The sequence below is a fragment of the Zalophus californianus genome, chromosome 9 (genome assembly GCF_009762305.2).
Source record: "Zalophus californianus isolate mZalCal1 chromosome 9, mZalCal1.pri.v2, whole genome shotgun sequence".
Taxonomy (NCBI): domain Eukaryota; kingdom Metazoa; phylum Chordata; class Mammalia; order Carnivora; family Otariidae; genus Zalophus; species Zalophus californianus.
The window spans coordinates 9,899,632-9,918,479 of NC_045603.1; the positions used below are offsets into that span (position 1 = coordinate 9,899,632).

Here is an 18,848-nt window from a genome sequence, read left to right on the forward strand (position 1 = left end):
TTAGGCATGTAAGGGTAAAGAGGTTAGGGTTAGCTAGTTTGAATGATTCTGGTGGGCTCTGGGGCATAGGGGCTGTCCCTAGTTGTCTGGCACCTGGCCTCGGGGTGATTTAGGGCAGGGGGAAAACTGCCTTGGTGTGGGAGAGTTAGAGAAGTGGGTGGCTCAGAGCATGGGCTCTGGGTCATAGGGGAAACGTGAACAACTCTGGTCATTAGTTTTGCCCGGTAACTACTGGATGCCAAATAGGCAAATACAGAACCTAAGAAAACAAAGAACAGGAACTCTTAAATCATTCTAGACAATTGCATACATGTCATCATTATTCCGAAAAATTAAACAATCCATTTTCTTGATGGAGAAATGAAGGCTCAGAGTATGTGAGTTATATTTCAATCAAACTGTTATTAAAACAACAACAACAACAACTTGGGAACCCCCGGAGAGATATAGCCAGATTCCAAACAGAGGTATATTCGTAGGAGACTCTGCAAAACATAAACATGCAGTTGACTCTTGAACAACACAGGCGTTAGGGATGCTGATCCCACCACTCAGTCAAAAATCCAAGTATAACTTTTGACTCCCTGCAAAACTTAACCACTAATAGCTTACTGGGGACTAGAAGCCTCACCAACCACATACACAGTTGATTAACACATATTTTGTATGTTACAGGTATTATATTCTGTGTTCTCATAATAATGTAAGCTAGAAAAAAAGAAAATGCTATTAAGGGGATTATGAGGAGGGGCACCTGTGTGGCTCAGTCAGTTAAGCATCCAACTCTCAATCTTAGCTCAGGTCTTGATCTCAGGGCTGTGAGTACAAGCCCCACATTGGCCTCCATGCTGGATGTGGAGCCTACTTAAAAAAACAAAAAAAACCCCGACAAAGGCCAATTGTATATTCAATTCATGAAGACCCATGAGTCAAAGAGGAAGTATCAAAGAGACTTAGAAAATATTTTGAACTGAATGAAAACGAGACCCTTTTTCTAACATAAGCATTTAATGCTATAGCTTTCCCTCTGCACACTGAGGCATTTCACAAACGGTTTGGATATGGTCTTTTGATTTTTATTCAGTTCAGATTGTTTCCACTTTGTAGCTATTACGAAGAATGTTGCTGTGGGCATCCATGTACAAGATTTTGTGTGCCATATGTTTTCATTTCTCTTGGGTATATGTGAACCAAGGGGTGCAGTTGCCAGGTCATATGATGACATTTTGAGGAACTGCCAAACTATCCTCCAAAGTGATCATCATACACAGAGGAGAGGAGAGAAATAGTCTATTATATGTACTGTATATAACCATATATATATATATATATAATATATGTTATATATTTACTGTGTATATTATATATTTATTGTATGTAACCAGATATTTATAATTTGTTTTTTTCCCATTCGTCTTTTTTTTTTCCTTAAGATTTTTATTTTTAAGTAATCTCTACCCCCAATGTGGGGCTCAAACTCAAAACCCTGAGATCAGGAGTCACATGCTCTACCAACTGAGCCAGCCAGGCACCCATTTTTTTCATTATTCTTGAAGTTCCAAGTTTTCCTTTGGTACCATTTTCCTTTTATGTGAAAAAAAAAACCCAAAAAACAAAAGCGCTTACAATAGGCCTGTTGGCAGTGAATCCCCTCTGTTTTCTTTCATCTGAGAATGTCTTTATTTCACCATAATTCTTTTTTTTTTTTAAGATTTTATTTATTTATTTGAGAGAGAGAATGAGAGATAGAGAGCACGAGAAGGAAGAGGGTCAGAGGGAGAAGCAGACTCCCTGCTGAGCAGGGATCCCGATGTGGGACTCGATCGTGGGACTCCAGGATCATGACCTGAGCCGAAGGCAGTCGCTTAACCAACTGAGCCACCCAGGCGCCCCCATAATTCTTTTTTTTAAAGGTTTTATTATTTTTTAGAATTTATTTATTTGTCAGAGAGAGAGAGTGAGCACAAGCAGAGGGAGAAGCAAGCTCCCTGCCCCATGTGTATCTCCATCCCAGGCCCTGGGATCATGACCTGAGCCGAAGGCAGACGCTTCACCGACTGAGCCACCCAGGCGCCCCTTCACCTTCATTCTTTTTTTTTTTTTTTTTTTTTTAAAGATTTTATTTATTCATTCATGAGAGACAGAGGGATAGAGAGAGAGAGAGAGAGAGAGAGAGAAGCAGAGGGAGAAGCAGGCTCCCAAGGAGCAGGGAGCCCGATGCGGGACTCGATCCCAGGACCCTGGGATCATGACCTGAGCCGAAGGCAGACGCTTAACCATCTGAGCCACCCAGGCGCCCACCTTCATTCTTGAAGGATGTTTTTTCTGGATATTCTGGGTCGCCAGTTCTTTTCTTTCAGCCCTTTAAATTGTTCCACAGCCATCTGGCCTTAATGGTCTGATGGGAAGATCCAGGCATTTACATAGTCTCCCTTTTGCGTAATGCATTTTTCTCTGGCTGCCCTCAAGATACTTTCTTTGTCTTGGTCTTTCAGCTGGTTGATTACAAGGTGTATGGGCGTGGGTTTCTTTCGATTTAACTTGTTTGGGGTTTGTAGAGCTTCTTGAACCTGTACATTTGTCTTTTGCCAAATTTGGAAAAGTTTTCAGACATTATTTCTTGGAATAATTTTTTTTTGTACCATACTCTTCGTCCTTCCTTTATGGACTTTGATGACACAGATGTTACACCTGTTGATATTGTCCCATAGGTCCCTGAGGCCCTGTTCATTTTTTCCAGTCTTTTGTCTCCACATTGTTCAGAACGTGTGGTATAATAAAAAACAGGTTTTGTCTTTATCCCCAGTTCCTGACACAGAGTTCCTAAAACCCTTAGAGTTTCCCAAGTGATGGGAGTGTCTTTTGTTATTCATAATGAACGTCTTTGCAACCACACCTGAGTTTATGCTAATAAAATGCCTCGGGTTGGGGCTCCAGTGGGCTTCAGGATGGGCTCTCATTACCAGAAAGACCAAACATGAGTAGAGGATGGGAACTTTCAGCCCCACCCTCTCCAGCCTCCAGGGAAAAGAGAAGGACCGGAGATTGAGTTATAAAAACTCTTGAACAGTGTTGTTTGGTGAACTTCCAGGTTGCTGGGCACATCAGTGTCCTGGGAATGTGGTATGCTGAAGAGGGTATAGAGCTTCCATCCCCATACCTTGTCCTATGTATCTCTTCCATCTTTCTGAGCCGCCTTTCTTAAAAAAGATTTTATTTATTTATTTGAGAGAGAGAGAGAGAGAGCACAAGCAGGGGGAGTGGCAGAGGGTGAGGGAGAAGCAGGCTCCCTGTGGAGCAGGGAGCCTGACGCGGGGCTCGATCCCAGGACCCCACCGGGATCATGACCTGAGCCGAAGGCAGACACTTAACCAACTGAGCCACCCAGGCATCCCTCTGAGCTGCATTTTTTATAATAAATCTGTAATAGTAAATATAGCACTTTCCTGAGTTCTGTGAGTCATCCTAGTGAATTATCAAACTTGAGAGTGCGTCATATGAACCCTGAAATTTGTAATAGACTGGATAGAAATGTGGGTAACTGGGCATCCCATTTGAGACTGGTGCCTGAAGTGGAGACAGTTTTGTCAGACTGAGTTCTTTAACTTGTCAGATCTGAGGCTAACTCTAGGTAGATTTGGAACTCAGCTGAATTGTTGGAGACCCAGTTTATATCAGAGAATTGGAGAGTTGGTATAGAAGAACCACACATGTGGTATTAGAAAATACCACACAAATTGGATAATTTCTTTTTTTTTAATTTTTTAAGTTACAATTCAATTAATTAACATATGATATTAGTTTCAGAGGTAGAGGTCAGTGATTCATCAGTCTTATATAATACCCAGTGGTCATTACATCATGTGCCCTCCTTAACGTCCATCACCCAATTACCACATCCCCCCACCCCTTTCTCCTCCAGCAACCCTCAGTTTGTTTCCTATATTAAGAGTCTCTTATGGTTTGTCTCCCTCTCTGATTTCTTCTTGTTTTATTTTTTCCTCTCTTCCCCTATGATCCTCCCTTTGTTTCTTAAATCCCACATATCAGTGAGATCATATGATAATTGTCTTTCTCTGATTGACTTATTTCGCTTAGCACAATACCCTCTGGTTCCATTCATGTCGTTGTAAATGGCAAGATTTCACTTTTTTGATGGCTGAGTAGTATTCCATTGTACATATATACCACGTCTTCTGCGATACACGCTTTCTCATCACAGCTGAAAAGCTCTAATGATCCTCTTCTTGTTAACATTGCATTGACAGAGCATCATGATCAGACTCTGGTCTTGAGGGAAGCTACAAAACTAGTCAAGAGGAAATCAGAAGCAAGAGAACTTGAGAATATTCTTCCCAAGCAGGTGAGCACATGATTGGAAATTTAATAGTAGAGATGATTTAAGAGGGGCTAGGAGATCTGGTGAGAAAAGCCAGCACTGTGAAGATGTCAGGGTAAGAACTGGGGTATTTCTGATTATAGACTAGGGTGATACAGTCAGGAAATCTCCCAAGGGTAATTTCTGGGTGAGGTAGGTACCAGTTAGAGTGAGCGTTTCATCCGGATTTCTCCAGGGATTTAAGTTACCTGCTTGGAATTCAGGAGCCTTGGCATAATGGAAAGAGAGCACTGAGCCTCAGTTTTCTACTCTAGAAAATGGGGATGACAATTCCTAGGTCATGGTGTTCTTATGAGGCTTACCTGAGGTAATGATAGTGTTCATGGAATGAACACTTACTATATGTCAGATATTAAACCAAATCTGTACGTGCAGTATATTTTTTTACTTTCACAGTTCTCTGAGATAATTATTCCCGCTCTTCTTTAGTTTATTAGTGAGGGAAGTGATGCTCAGAGCATTGTCCAAATTCACAAAGCAAATAAATAGATAAAGCCAAGACTTGCATGCAGATCTGTCTGACTCTGAGCCTGAGCTTTTCATCTCTGAGCTTTGCCATTAGCAAAGTCCCCAGAACTTGAAAGGCCCTGGATTGATGTGTGTTCTCTCCTCTTCTCCTCCCCTCCCCTAACACTTCCCCACAAAACTCTGCAGATGGCCAGGGTGCCTGGGTGGCTCAGTCGGCTAAGCAACTGCCTTCAGCTCAGGTCATGATCCTGGAGTCCTGGGATCGAGTCCCGCGTCAGGCTTCCTGCTCAGCAGGGAGTCTGCTTCTCCCTGTGACCCTCATGCGCCTCTCTCTCTCTATCTCATTCTCTCTCAAATAAATAAATAAATACATAAATAAATAAAATCTTAAAAAAAAAAAACTCTGCAGATGGTCGTTTACATCAATGGCACCTTCAGAGTTCTTGAACCTTCTCATTTCTCCATATTTTACCGCTGCCTATTTCCCCTCAGTATTTAGGAATGAAATTTTGAGAAGTAGCAGGACATGATAAAAAAGACAGACAGACATGGGTTCAAATCTCTGTGCTGCATCTCATCAGCTGTGTTACTTAAGCGGGTTGTTTAACTTTTCTAACCTTATTCTATAAAATGGGGAAAACAGGGGCACCTGGGTGGCTCAGTTGTTAAGCGTCTGCCTTCAGCTCAGGTCATGATCCCAGGGTCCTGGGATCGAGCCCCACATTTCATCCAGAGTGTCTGCATCAGTTCCAAGGCCCTTTGTGGCAGCATGAAGTTCATCAGCATCGAACTGGGCTAGAGTTTTTAATAGAGCCAAAACAACTTCCTCGAGGTGACCAGAAAGGGCTTTCTTCAGAGCTTCAACCAGGGGCTTTCCTTTTTCTTGGAGATATGCTACTTTGATCTGTCAAGGACTGTGCATTGTTCCTCAGAATGTCAATGATGGTTGCTTCATCCACACCTTTAACTGTTACCACATTATGCAAAGCAGCAACATCCGAGGATGGACTGAAGCTAGATTGGGGCTCACTGCTGACCCAGGACCGCCTTTGGATCCCTTCACAGTTTTAATGTGTTCCTGCTCTTCATTTTCACTAAACCAGGCCTGTTTAAGGACATGTCAAAGAAGTATCTTTTTTCCCCACCTTCTTCCAAAGCACCAAAGAGAGATTCTCTTCTGAACGTTTCCCACTCTGTCCTTGGCCAACTTGAACAAAAACTGGAAGAACACTGAGTAGCTAGAAAGTCTGAAATTGAGTCCAGGCACGAGGAGAAGAATCATGGCAGTTTCAACCCTCGAACCATCTCTTCAAGGTGACATGCTGGGATGGGTGAACCCCCATGTGTTTTCAGTCTATATTTTACCCCACTCAAGATTCAAAATCCCAGGAGCAGGAGTTTTGACTGACTAAAGCTGATTCCATGAGCCCTGGCTCTAGCTGGGTAGGTGGAGGCAGGCCCTGGCAGAGCCTGTGAAGGCCTCTGAGGACCCCTCCAGTGCCCTCATGGGGGAGCAGGACTTTTGACTTCACAGTCCCCTCAAACCCAAATGCAGTAGAGGGCAGGTAAACTCCCCCACGCACAGGAATCAGGGCCTGTCAGGAAAGGAGGATGGATTCTGGGCAGCCAAAAGAACAACGCTAGGATAAATGTAGAACTAAATTAGTGGATCCTGGATTCACTTTGGAATTTTCTAGACTTTGAAAAAAAATTTTTAACTAAAATTCATTAAAGCAAAATGACTGCTATCTACCATCACCATTGTTTCACAGAAGAAAGGTCATTAACACAAAAAAGGAGAAAAGGTAATCTCAGAATAAAAGAAAGGCCTTAAAGTGAATAATCATACTCTATGTCAGATTTATTGCAATATCTTTTTTCCTTGTTGCCCGCATTTCACTGGAGACCGGTGAACACAGATTGGCCCCCAGTTTGGCGGTAGAGTTTCAGGAATCATTGGGCTAAGTGGTCTGTAGGTTCCTTACTAGCCTCAAGTTTCCGTGAACCCAGTGGGATCTTGCTGTTAAATAGTAGTTCTCCACTGCAGGTGAGTTTGCCCACTAGGAGACTTGGCCACACCTAGAGACAATTCAGGTCGTCACAACTGGGGGTGAAGGAGGAGAGAGTCCTACTAGCATCTAGAGACCAGGGATGCTGATCAACATCCTACTATGCGCAGGACAGCTCCCGCCACAAAGAATTATCTGGCCCAACATGTCAAAGTGATGAGGTTTAAGAGACCGTGCTATAGATAGAAAAAAAAAATCTCATGAAGCAATTAAAATGGAAAGTACTAGAGAATAGTGCACTCAGGTGTTGCCACAGCCCTTATTCACAGGGCAGACTTTTTTAGTTAAATTATATCTGCTTCTTTAAAATGTATTGTTTCTTTAAATACAAAAGTAGTACATACTCATTATTGACATTGTTGGAAAAAGGCAGAGGAATAATAAGCAAGGAAAACAAGTCACTCTTGGCCCCAGCCCCTTCTCTTTCCTGCGATACTTCCTCTCAACTATACCATGACCGAAGCGGACTCTTTGATTTTCCTGCCCCACTAACCTGTTCCTTCCTGGATCCTCCCACCCGAACAACTGGCACCTACATCTTTAGAGTCATCCTTGACTTCTTTCCTCACACTCAACATCAAGTGCTCCAGCAAATCCTGCCGATTCTGCTTTCACAGCAGATTGCCAATTCCATCACTTCTAACCCTCTCTGCAACTGCTCAGCTCAGTCCCAGCCCAGCAGCCCCCACCCCTGCAGAGACCTCTTGACCACTCTTCACGGCCGCTTTCTCTACACACCAGTCAAAGGAAGTGGGAGAGAAATTAATCCAATTCTGTTGAACCCCAGCTCAAACCTTCCAGTGGCTTCCATCACACTTAGAAAAGATCCTCATTCCTTACCTTCTCATGGCCCTCCCTGACCACCCCATGGAAAGGGTTCCTCTCCTCCCCGGTCTCCCTTCCCACAACCCCCCACCCCTTGCCCTGCTTGATTTTTTTTTTTTTTGAAGATTTTATTTATTTATTTGACAGAGAGAGAGAGACAGCAAGAGAGGGAACACAAGCAGGGGGAGTGGGAAAGGGAGAAGCAGGCTCCCCGCCGAGCAGGGAGCCCGATGCGGGGGCTCGATCCCAGGACCCTGGGATCATGACCTGAGCAGAAAGCAGTCACTTAACCAACTGAGCCACCCAGGCGCCCCACCCTGCTTGATTCTTATTTGAAGCACCTATTATTCCATAATGTCACACTATTCCTTTATTTGTTGAATTGTTTATTATCTTTGTCTCAGTGTAATGCATGCTCCATGAGGGCTGGAATTTGTCCTCTTCTCGGTTAAATCTCTAGCACCTAGAACGGTGTTTATACATGATAGTGACCCAATAAATATTTGCTGAATGAATCATTAACATTTTGGTAACTATGTTTCCAGTCTCCTTTCTTTCTTTTCTTTTCTTTTTTTAAAGATTTCCTTTATTTATTTGACAAAAGAGACACAGTGAGAGAGGAAACACAAGCAGGGGGAGTGGGAGAGGGAGAAGCAGGCCACCCGCCCAGCAGGGAGCCCGATGCGGGGGCTTGATCCCAGGACCCTGGGATCATGACCTGAGCAGAAGGCAGACGCTTAATGACTGAGCCACCCAGGCGCCCCTCCTATCTTTCTTTTTAACTGATTTCTTTCATAAAGAATATATAATGCTATCTACCTGACTTCGCATCTCAATTTTTTCTTTTTTTTTAAGATTTTATTCATCTATTTGAGAGAGAGAGTGAGAGAGGAGTGGGGGGGAGGGGCAGAGGGAGAAGCAGGCTCTCTGCTGAGTGGGGAGCCCGATGCGGGCCTCTATCCCAGGACTCCGGGATCATGACCTGAGCAGAAGAAAGACATTTAACTGACGGAGCCACTCAGGTGCCCTATTTTTTTTTTTTTTTAAGATTTTACTTATTTATTTATTTGAGAGAGAGAGAGAGCATGAGGGGGAGGAGGGTCAGAGAGAGAAGCAGACTCATTGCTCAGCGGGGAGGCGGACATGGGGCTCAGTCCTGGGCCCCTAAGATCATGATCAGAGCCGAAGGCAGATGCCTAACTGACTGAGCCACCCAGATGCCCCTGCATCTCAATTTTTAAATCTATTAGATCTGAAGCTATCTCTTAGGACCAACTCTTCATAAACATTTTATTTATTTTTTTTTAAAGATTTTATTTATTTATCTGAGAGAGAGAGAATGAGATATAGAGAGCACAAGAGGGAAGAGGGTCAGAGGGAGAAGCAGACTCCCTGCTGAGCAGGGAGCCCGATGTGGGACTCGATCCCGGGACTCCAGGATCATGACCTGAGCTGAAGGCAGTCGCTTAACCAACTGAGCCACCCAGGCGCCCTCTTCATAAACATTTTAATAGCAGCATAACTATTCCTTGGGATAGAAATATCTGTATCTTCTTGAACATTCAGGTTATTCTAATCTTTTGCTATAGTCAGTATCTCTGCAGCAAGCATCTTAGTACTTAAATCTTTTTTCTTTAATTTGGGTAATTTCTTTAGGGTAGTATCCTAAAGTTGGAGTTACTGGACAAAGAACATTACTACCTTTACATTTCTTAATCCATGCTGTAACAATGACAATATGTAATTTTTTCCACTCTTTCCTACTCAGTCTCACCCAGCCGGCAAAAGCCCTGAGCTGATTTCAAACTTCTTCAACCTTTATGGGAAGAGCCCTCTGATTGTGTACTTCCTCCAGAATTATGCCTGTCTGCAGCGGTGTGGCAAAGACGTGTTGATAGTCAGGAGGGAAAGAATCAAGAGCATCCCATATCCTTTCCACCATGGGCAGGGCACATATTATTCCAGGCCTCTGCTTCCTCCTCCCAGAAGCAAGGGTGTGGAAAGGTACCCAGCCCTTAACCCAGTGCCTGGCACATAGTGCGTGCCCGTCAAGGGTAGTCATTGATATGAGCCTAAGGCTCAGAATCTTGTGCGTTTTAGTTCCAAGTCGGCCTCATGAACTGGCTGCGTGGGATCTTGGGCAAGTCAAATTCCCCTGGGTGCAAAATCTCTTCCTGTCTACCAGAGAGAATGCTAACTAGGTACTCGAACATATTTTGCAGCTCAGTAATGACTCCCAGATGCTCACTGACCCCAGAGTATGTATTGATCAGGATTTGGGGTCCAGACATGTGTTTCTTCTACCATCCTCCTCACACACACACAGCCCTCCTCCAGATCCATCAGCAGATCTCTGGCCCTGTTGCCATTTATTTTAAAGATTTGGTAACCAACTCAGATCTTAAGAAAACAAATGGGACATGTTGGTGTCCTAAGTCCTAGCACTTTACTGTAGGGGGTCAGAACATGGAATCACGTCCTCCTGGACTCAAGAACCAACTCAACTGTTGACCAGCTGAGTGATCTTAGACAAATTTCAGCCTCTCTCTGAGCTTCATTTTTTTCATCTGCAAAATGGGATAGCAACAGCTGCCTTCTAGGGCTGTTTACACTGAGTTCAGGCACAGTAACAATAGAGGCTTGGCGTAGAGCCTGACAAGTAACAAGTGCTTGAAACGTTACCTGTCTGCACATAGCTCCCCACCTGGAGGAGCTTCCCAAATGAACTAGGTAGCACTTGTCTATAGAGCTCATATCCCCAAACTTATTTATATGCCTAACAGCTCACATTTCATAGCACTTTATCGGTATATAAAGCACTTTCCCATATACACCTCACTGCTCTGTAGACTGTGTAGTGTAGTGGAAGGAGCCTGGGTTGGGAATACACAGCTCCAGATTTGAGTCCAGCTCAGCAACCGACTGACCTTAAGATCTCATGTGCATAGCTTAACCTCGGAGCTCAATATCTTTTATCAACTTCCATGATATTGGGAATGAGGCTTGAGACTGACTGTTGAAATCCATTCCTCTGGGCGCCTGGGTGGCTCAGTTGGTCAAGCAACTGCCTTTGGCTCAGGTCATGATCCTGGAGTCCCGGGATCGAGTCCCACATCGGGCTCCCTGCTCGGCGGGGAGTCTGCTTCTCCCTCTTCCCTCTCGTGCTCTCTATCTCTCATTCTCTCTCTCTCAAATAAATAAATAAAATCTTAAAAAAAAAAAAAGAAATCCATTCCTCTTCACCACTGTAATAATGGAGTAAGAATTGTATTTATTTGCTTATTTTTTTTATTGAAGTATAGTTTTTTTTATTGAAGTATATACTCACAACTTATTAGTTTCAGGTGTACGACACACTGATATGACAATTCTATACGTTACGAAGTGCTTCCCATGGTAAGTGGAGTGAGAATTTTATTTTTTTTAAATTTTTTTTAAAGATTTTATTTATTTATTTGAGAGAGAGAGAATGAAGGATAGCACGAGAGGGAAGAGGGTCAGAGGGAGAAGCAGGCTCCCCGCTGAGCAGGGAGCCCGATGCGGGACTCGATCCCGGGACTCCAGGATCACGACCTGAGCCGAAGGCAGTTGCTTAACCAACTGAGCCACCCAGGCACCCGGGAGTGAGAATTTTAGACAGCAGTCTGAAAAGAGCATTTCCTAGCCCTTACATCAGCAGGAGGAGAAAAGGGCTTTGTTAAAAGACCGGGAATGGCCTGGCCATTGGGGAGGATAGCCCCTTGCCTTCCCCAGTAGGCCATGGCCAGAGAGCAGGAGTCCTTTCCTGCCCAGATTTCAGTGATCTGGTCCAGAAAGAGGTCATTTCCCCCACTCTGCCATCTCCCTCCCCCCCCCGCCCCATGCAGTAGGCTGTTCTGCTGGTAATGCTCAGAGTCAATACCAACTGAGAGTGTGGGCTTTTCCTTGACGGCTGATGCCACTGAGTCCGTCCTGACGTATGCTGAGGTCATCAACCTGACCCTGAGCAACATGAAGAAGCGGAGGGACAACCTCCGCCAACTGAGCTGGCTCCACTGGAATGAACGGAATTATTTCGATGAGTACCTAAAGGGACTGCAAGAAAACTTCCTCAGGTATTTAAGGGGCATTAGGGAAGGGCATTGTTTGAGTTGTCTGAGCTGAGTCTGTCTATTGTTGCACATGACAATTAAAAAAAAATTTTTTTTAAAGATTTTTACGTAATCTCTAAACCTAGTGTGGGGCTCGAACTCACAATCTCAAGATCAAGAGTTGCATGCTTCTTGGGGCACCTGGGTGGTTCAGATGGTTGGGCGTCTGCCTTTGGCTCAGGTCACGATCCTAGGGTCCTGGGATCGAGTCCCGCATCGGGCTCCCTGCTCCTTGGGACCCTGCTTCTCCCTCTGCTTCTCTCTCTCTCTCTCTGTCTCTTATGAATAAATAAATAAATAAAATCTTTAAAAAAAAAAGTTGCACGCTCCACTGACCAGGCTGACCTGGCGCCCCTGCACATGATAGTTTCATTTTTACATGCATTTTATTATTTATTTATTTATTTAAAGATTTTATTTATTTATTTGACAGAGAGAGACACAGTGAGAGAGGGAATACAAGCGGGGGAGTGGGAGAGGGAGAAGCAGGCTTCCCGCTGAGCGGGGAGCCGGATGCGGAGCTCGATCCCAGCACCCTGGGATCATGACCTGAGCCGAAGGCAGACGCTTAACGACTGAGCCACCCAGGCGCCCCTTTACATGCATTTTATTTATTTATTTATTTAAAGATTTTTATTTATTTGACAGAGAGAGAGAGAGCGAGAGAGGGAACACAAGCAGGGGGAGTGGGAGAGGGAGAAGCAGGTTTCCCACGGAGCAGGGAGCCGGATGAGGGGCTCGATCCCAGGACCCTGGGATCATGACCTGAGCCGAAGGCAGACGCTTAACGACTGAGCCACCTAGGTGCCCCCCTTTACATGCATTTTAAAGTTGTATTTATTTTGAGAGAGAGAGCAGGAGCAGGAGGTGCAGAGGGAGAGGGGGAGAGAGAATCTTGAACAGACTCCCTGCTGTGTGGAGCCGGATGATTTGGGCGGGTCTCACGACCCTGAGATCAGGACCTGAGCCGAAACCAAGAGTTGGACACTTAATGGACTGCACCACCCTGGCGCCCCTGCACATGACAATTTTTAATTGGGGGCCTGGCCCTTGGACTATCTTAAGCACCTTTCTTGTGGTCGGAATGTAAACTCCACAATAACAGAGACCAGATCTTTCTTTTAAAGTTATTCTTTTCTAACTACAAAAACATTTATGTTCAATGAAAACAAACAAACCAACCTGGAAGAGCACCTGGAGGCATACATTGCCAACATTTTTCTATAAATCCTTCCAGTCTTTACTCCTGGGCCCATAGAGGTGTATCTTTAAACAAAAGTAGTAGAGACATAACGTCAATCTGGTTTTTAGACTTTGTTTTCCTACTTAGCATATTATGGATATTTTCCTGTGCCTTCTGACTTTTTCAATATTTTTATTTTATTTAGAAAATTTTCAGACCTTCCAGAAATGTTGAAAGGATGGTGCAGTGAACACCATATGCCCGCACTGCGTTTACCAATTATCCACATTTTGCCACATTTTCTTTCTCTCCCTAGTAATTAGGTCAAATTCATAGTTCCCCGTGGTGCCCAAAATATCCTTTTTGGTTTTACTTGCTGCCCCAGGATCCAATCAAGGATTGGGAATTAGATTTTGTTGTTATATCTCTTTGGTGTCTTTTCATCGATAACAGTGCCCTGCCCCCACCTTTGTTATTATGCCCTGAAGCAATGATCACATTATTAATTTTTTTTTAATCACATAGACTTTTTTGAAACGCTTAAGCCACATTCTGGATTTTTCTGATTATTTCTTCAGGGTATCATTTAACTTATTTGAAAATACCCTATATTTCTCATAAACTGGACATTGGGGTGCTACTAGATGCTTGATAAGTTTCAGGGAAGATCCCTTTGCCAAGGACACCTCACAGATGATATGATGTTGTGTGTACACAACTGCACTGCGTCAGGAGACACTCAGTGTCAGGTCAGCCAGACAGGTGGTCTCTGCCAGACCTCTCTACTGTAAGACCCCTGTTTTATGTGGTTAGTCTGTAATAAGTGGTGTGATTCTCTGAGACTGAATGCATCTGCTGTCCCCAAACCTCTGCCCAGCGGTTTTAGCATCCCTCTGATGGTCTTTGCCTGAACCAATGATTATAGTTGGGGTTGCAAAATCGTGATTTTCTACTTCCATCATCCCTTCTCCCTTTATTAGCTGGCACTTTTTTTCTCTAGAGAAGAGCTCACCTTCTTCGTTTGCTCCTTATCTCTCTCATGTCTTCTCTGCCTGCTCCCGTAACTCTCTCACATGGACATCCGGGCTGCAAAAGGAGCTTGGGAAATATCTGGCAAAGAGAAATGAGATTTCCGTGCCTGGACCAGAGCAGAACTGGCTGGGCACTTCATTACCCAAAATAGCACCGGATTCGGTTAGCAGGGGAGGAAGGGGGAATTGCTGTTGGCTAGACAGCCATTGGCATCTGCCATCATAGGAGAGAGAAAGGAAACAATAAATACATAGGTAGCTGCTTTGTTTTGCAAAGTGATACAGTTGAGTTATTTTCAAACGATGATACACACACGCACAAAAACAAGCCCCACAAAAATGCAGTGTGGCCTAAAAGTTCATCAAAAAGTGAGGAGCGCCTGGGTGACTCAGTTGGTTAAGCGACTGCCTCCGGCTCAGGTCATGATCCCGGAGTCCTGGGATCAAGTCCCTCGTCGGACTCCCTGCTCAGCAGGGAGTCTGCTGCTCCCTCTGACCTTCCCCCATCTTGTGCTCTCTCTCTCTCATTCTCTCTCTCTCAAATAAATAAATAAAATATTTTTTTTAAATGTTAAAAAAAGATGATTGGTTTAATAAGCTCTTGTACGTGCGTGCTCTGCGGCCAAGAAAAATGGCCATGTTGATCTAGTATTCTTATTTTATAAGGAGGGGTGGTCACAACATATTATTGGACCAAAACAAAAAAAATCAGGGTATAAAATAGTGTGTGTAAGAAGCACAGTTAATTGAATGCCATTTACCGAAGTGAAGGTCAAGGACAGAAACTTAGAGGGCCACCACATATGTGGGGAGGACGAATGGGGCCAAGGAGAAAGAGTGGCCAGAAGGAAAGGAGAGCCTGCACGTAAAGGCACACCAACCGTGAAGCTGAGGGAAGAAAGGGCGAAGGGAAGTAAGGATCAGCGGCAGGGGTGCCAGATGCAGAAGCCTGGGGCTGAGACAGGTTTGGTGAGTTGGTAGAGAATGGTCTTAACAGGGCTGAGGTCAGACACCAGAGCCTGGAACACTAGGGGGAAGCTGTGGCTCCCCATGGGTGAATGAGACTACTAGAAAGCAGAAGGAGCAAAATCCTGCACTGAAAAAGGCAAGACTGGATGGTGAGTAACAGGGCCATTTCAATGTAAAGTGGAAGACCCAAGCCTGTGTGAAGCGGGAGAGGTCAGAGAGATGCAGGTGAGGGAGGAGAGGGTCAGGACTGGGGAAGGGAGAGGACCCAGGAACCGTTCTTTTTCTTTTTCTTTTTTTAATTTATTTATTTGGGAGAGAGAAGGAGCATAAGCAGGGGGAAGGGCAGAGGGAGAGGGAGAAGCGGGCTCCACTGAGCAGGGAGCCTGACGCGGGGAGCCTAATCCCAGGACCCTGAGATCATGACCTGAGCGAAACGTAGATGCTTACCCTTACCTGACTGAGCCACCCAGGCGCCCTTGCAGGAATTGTTCTTTAGGGCTCTTTGTTTCTGCCTCTGTTACTGTGGTTCATTATGCTTTGTTTCTTCTCTATTTCACTCATTGTTCCAACAAATATTTTCAGCAACTTCTATGCACCAGGTATTATGTTCTGTTTATAACATAGATGTTTTGTAATGTCTGTCTCTCCCAATAGTTGTAGCAATTCTTGGAAGGTGGGATCCTTGGAATGGCAGAGGCTTAGGGTTTTTTTACTTACTGGCTCTATGACATTGGACCAGTCACATATATCGCTGAGCTTCCATTTCTTTGTTGGTTAAATGAAGATAATATTTCCTACTTTGGAGAGTTGTATCAATCAAGTAAAATAAGGCACATAAAGCCTGTTTATAGGACCAAGCCCATAGTAGGTAATTCTATCACTTAGAATTAGTTTTAGCTTCGAGTGACAGAAGAACTCAAAATAGTGGCTAAAACAAGATACAAATCTATTTTTATTATTTAAAAAGGAGTCCAACAGATATGGCAGGTCACAGTGTCAGGGACCCAAGCCCCTTTTGTCTTATTTCTCCATAATCCTTCACCCATGATTCAGCCTCATGGTCTAAGATAGCTGGTCAAGCTCCAGCCATCAGGTCCATATTCCAGCCAATAGAAAGGAAGATGAAGGGGCCTGGGTGGCTTACTCGTTAAGCGTCTACCTTCAGCTCAGGTCATGATCCCAGGGTCCTGAGATCAAGCCCCACATTGGGCTCCCTGCTCGGCAGGAAGCCTGCTTCTCCCTCCCTCTGCTTGTGTTCCCTCTCTTGCTGTGTCTCTGTCAAATAAATAAAAATCTTAAAAAAGAAAAAAGAAAGGAAGATGAAGTCCAAAGAAATGCATACCTCTTGGGCGCCTGGGTGGCTCAGTTTGTTAAGTGACTGCCTTCGGCTCAGGTCATGATCCTGGAGTCCCGGGATCGAGTCCCACATCGGGCTCCCTGCTCAGCAGGGTGTCTGCTTCTCCCTCTGACCCTCTTCCCTCTCGTGCTCTCTATCTTTCATTCTCTCTCTCTCTCGAATAAATAAACATAAAATCTTTAAAAAAAAAAAAAGAAATGCATACCTCTTGTGAGTCACAAGTGAAACTTCCATTTTCATTCCATTGGCCAGAACTTAGCCTCCATAGTTATACCTAGCTATGGCATGAGCAAGGCAAAAATAATTTAGGACTAATATTAAATTTAATCAAGATTAAGTCTACAGCGTATATATTTCAGAAATATATAAGGACATCCGTGTTTAATAAAGGCATCCTTATCAGGTGAATTATAGTATAGGTATTTTAAGTCAGTACAAACTATAATTATGTGTTAGCAATCTCATTGCTAAATATATCCACTTTAGGGCGCCTGGGTGGCTCAGTTGGTTAAGCGACTGCCTTCGGCTCAGGTCATGATCCTGGAGTCACTGGATGGAGTCCCGCATCGGGCTCCCTGCTGGGCAGGGAGTCTGCTTCTCCCTCTGACCCTCTCCCCCTCTCATGTGCTCTCTCTCTTATTCTCTCTCTTTCAAATACATGAATAAAATCTTTAAAAAAAATAAAAAAAATAAACATATCCACTTTTTGTTGGATAAGGCATTATCAAGAAGCTCAGCCTGCCTTCTGTTAACAGAGTGATTCTCAAAATTTTGTCTACAAAAGAAAATGGTGTCCTTGAAACACATCTGTGCTGATAGGGGCACCTGGGTAGCTCAGTGGGTAAAGCATCTGACTCTTGATTTTGGCTCAGGGCATGATCTCAGCGTCCTGGGATGGGGCCCTGCATCGGGCTCCAAGCTCAGTGGGAAGTCTGCTTGAGATTCTCTCTCTCTCCCTCTCCCCTGCCCCTCCCCCGACCCCCTGCACTCTCACTCTCTCTCTCTCAAATAAATAATCGAAAAAAACCCAAACCCACATCTGTGCTGTTAGACATCAGGGCAGGGCTACCCGCAGGGAAGTAGGGTTTGAGTAGGGTACGGATAAGGGGGCTTCTGGGGAGCTGGCAATGTTCCGTTTCTTGATCTGGGTGCTGGTTACATGGGTGTGCTCAGTCCACAAGAACTTGAGCTGCACATTTAGAGTCTATGAACTCTTTGGTATCTATGTTCCAAAGGAACATATTAAGGAACTCCTTATATTGGTGTATTCCTTTTCTTTGTAGATTATAATGGTTTTGTAGTTACCGTATTTTTAAGAGTCATGTCTGGAGCGCCTGGGTGGCTCAATTCGTTGAACGTCTACCTTTGGCTCAGGTCATGATCCCAGGATCCTGGGATCGAGTCCCACATCGGGCTCCCTGCTCAGCGGGGAGCCTGCTTCTCCCTCTCCCTCTCCTGCTGCTCCCCCTGCTTGTGCTCTCTCTCTCTCTGTCAAATGAATAAATAAAATCTTTATTTTTTTTTTTTAAAGATTTTATTTATTTATTTGACAGAGAGAGACAGAGCAAGAGAGGGAACATGAGCAGGGGGAGTGGAAGAGGGAGAAGCAGGCTTCCCGCTGAGCAGGGAGCCCGATGTGGGGCTCGATCCCAGGACCCTGGGATCATGACCTGAGCCGAAGGCAGACGCCTAACGACTGAGCCACTCAGGCGCCCCTAAATAAAATCTTTAAAAATAAATAAGTAAATAATGAAAGAGTCATGTCTAAAAGAGATACCTAATGAAATGTTTATGGATGAAATGACATGGTATCTAGGATTTGCTTGAAAATCACCCATTTGGGGTGGGGATGGGGGTGTGCGCAAGGGAGTAATGGATGATTCAAGATTAATCCTGTGTTGGTAACTATTGAAGCTAGATAATGGCTAAATGGTGTTGATTATGTAATTTTCTTTACTTTTATATATTTTTGAAGCTTTTTTTTTTTTTTAATGGTGTCCATAACAAGAACAAAAGGTGACAGGGGCGCCTGGGTGGCTCAGTCATTAAGCATCTGCCTTCAGCTCAGGTCATGGTCTCAGGGTCCTGGGATCGAGCCCCGCATCGGGCTCCCTGCTCCGCGGGAAGCCTGCTTCTCCCTCTCCCACTCCCCCTGCTTGTGTTCCCTCTCCCGCTGTGTCTCTCTCTGTCAAATAAATAAACAAAATCTTTAAAAAAAAAAAAAAGAACAAAAGGTGACAAATGCCCATATGGAATATTAATTGCAGGTGGGCTAGGACTCCTTTGGGACCTCAGGTACTAACTTATTTCCTAAATAGAGCATATCAGTTAAGAGCACTGGCTTTGCAGTTGGCCAGACCGAAGCTCTGTCTCACTCTCTATCTGAATTATGTCCATCACTTAGCCTGTGCGAGGCT

General features: G+C 44.4%; 1 protein-coding gene across 1 annotated transcript in view; it reads left to right on the forward strand.

Moving 5' to 3' along the window:
• The window catches only part of FAM227A (family with sequence similarity 227 member A), a 58,007-nt gene that overhangs the window by 37,676 nt on the left and 1,483 nt on the right, over positions 1-18,848 (forward strand). Inside the window, 3 exon segments of the mRNA XM_035729165.1 lie at positions 4,269-4,363; positions 9,530-9,687; positions 11,703-11,855. Of these exon segments, the coding sequence (XP_035585058.1) occupies positions 4,269-4,363; positions 9,530-9,687; positions 11,703-11,855 (406 nt within the window).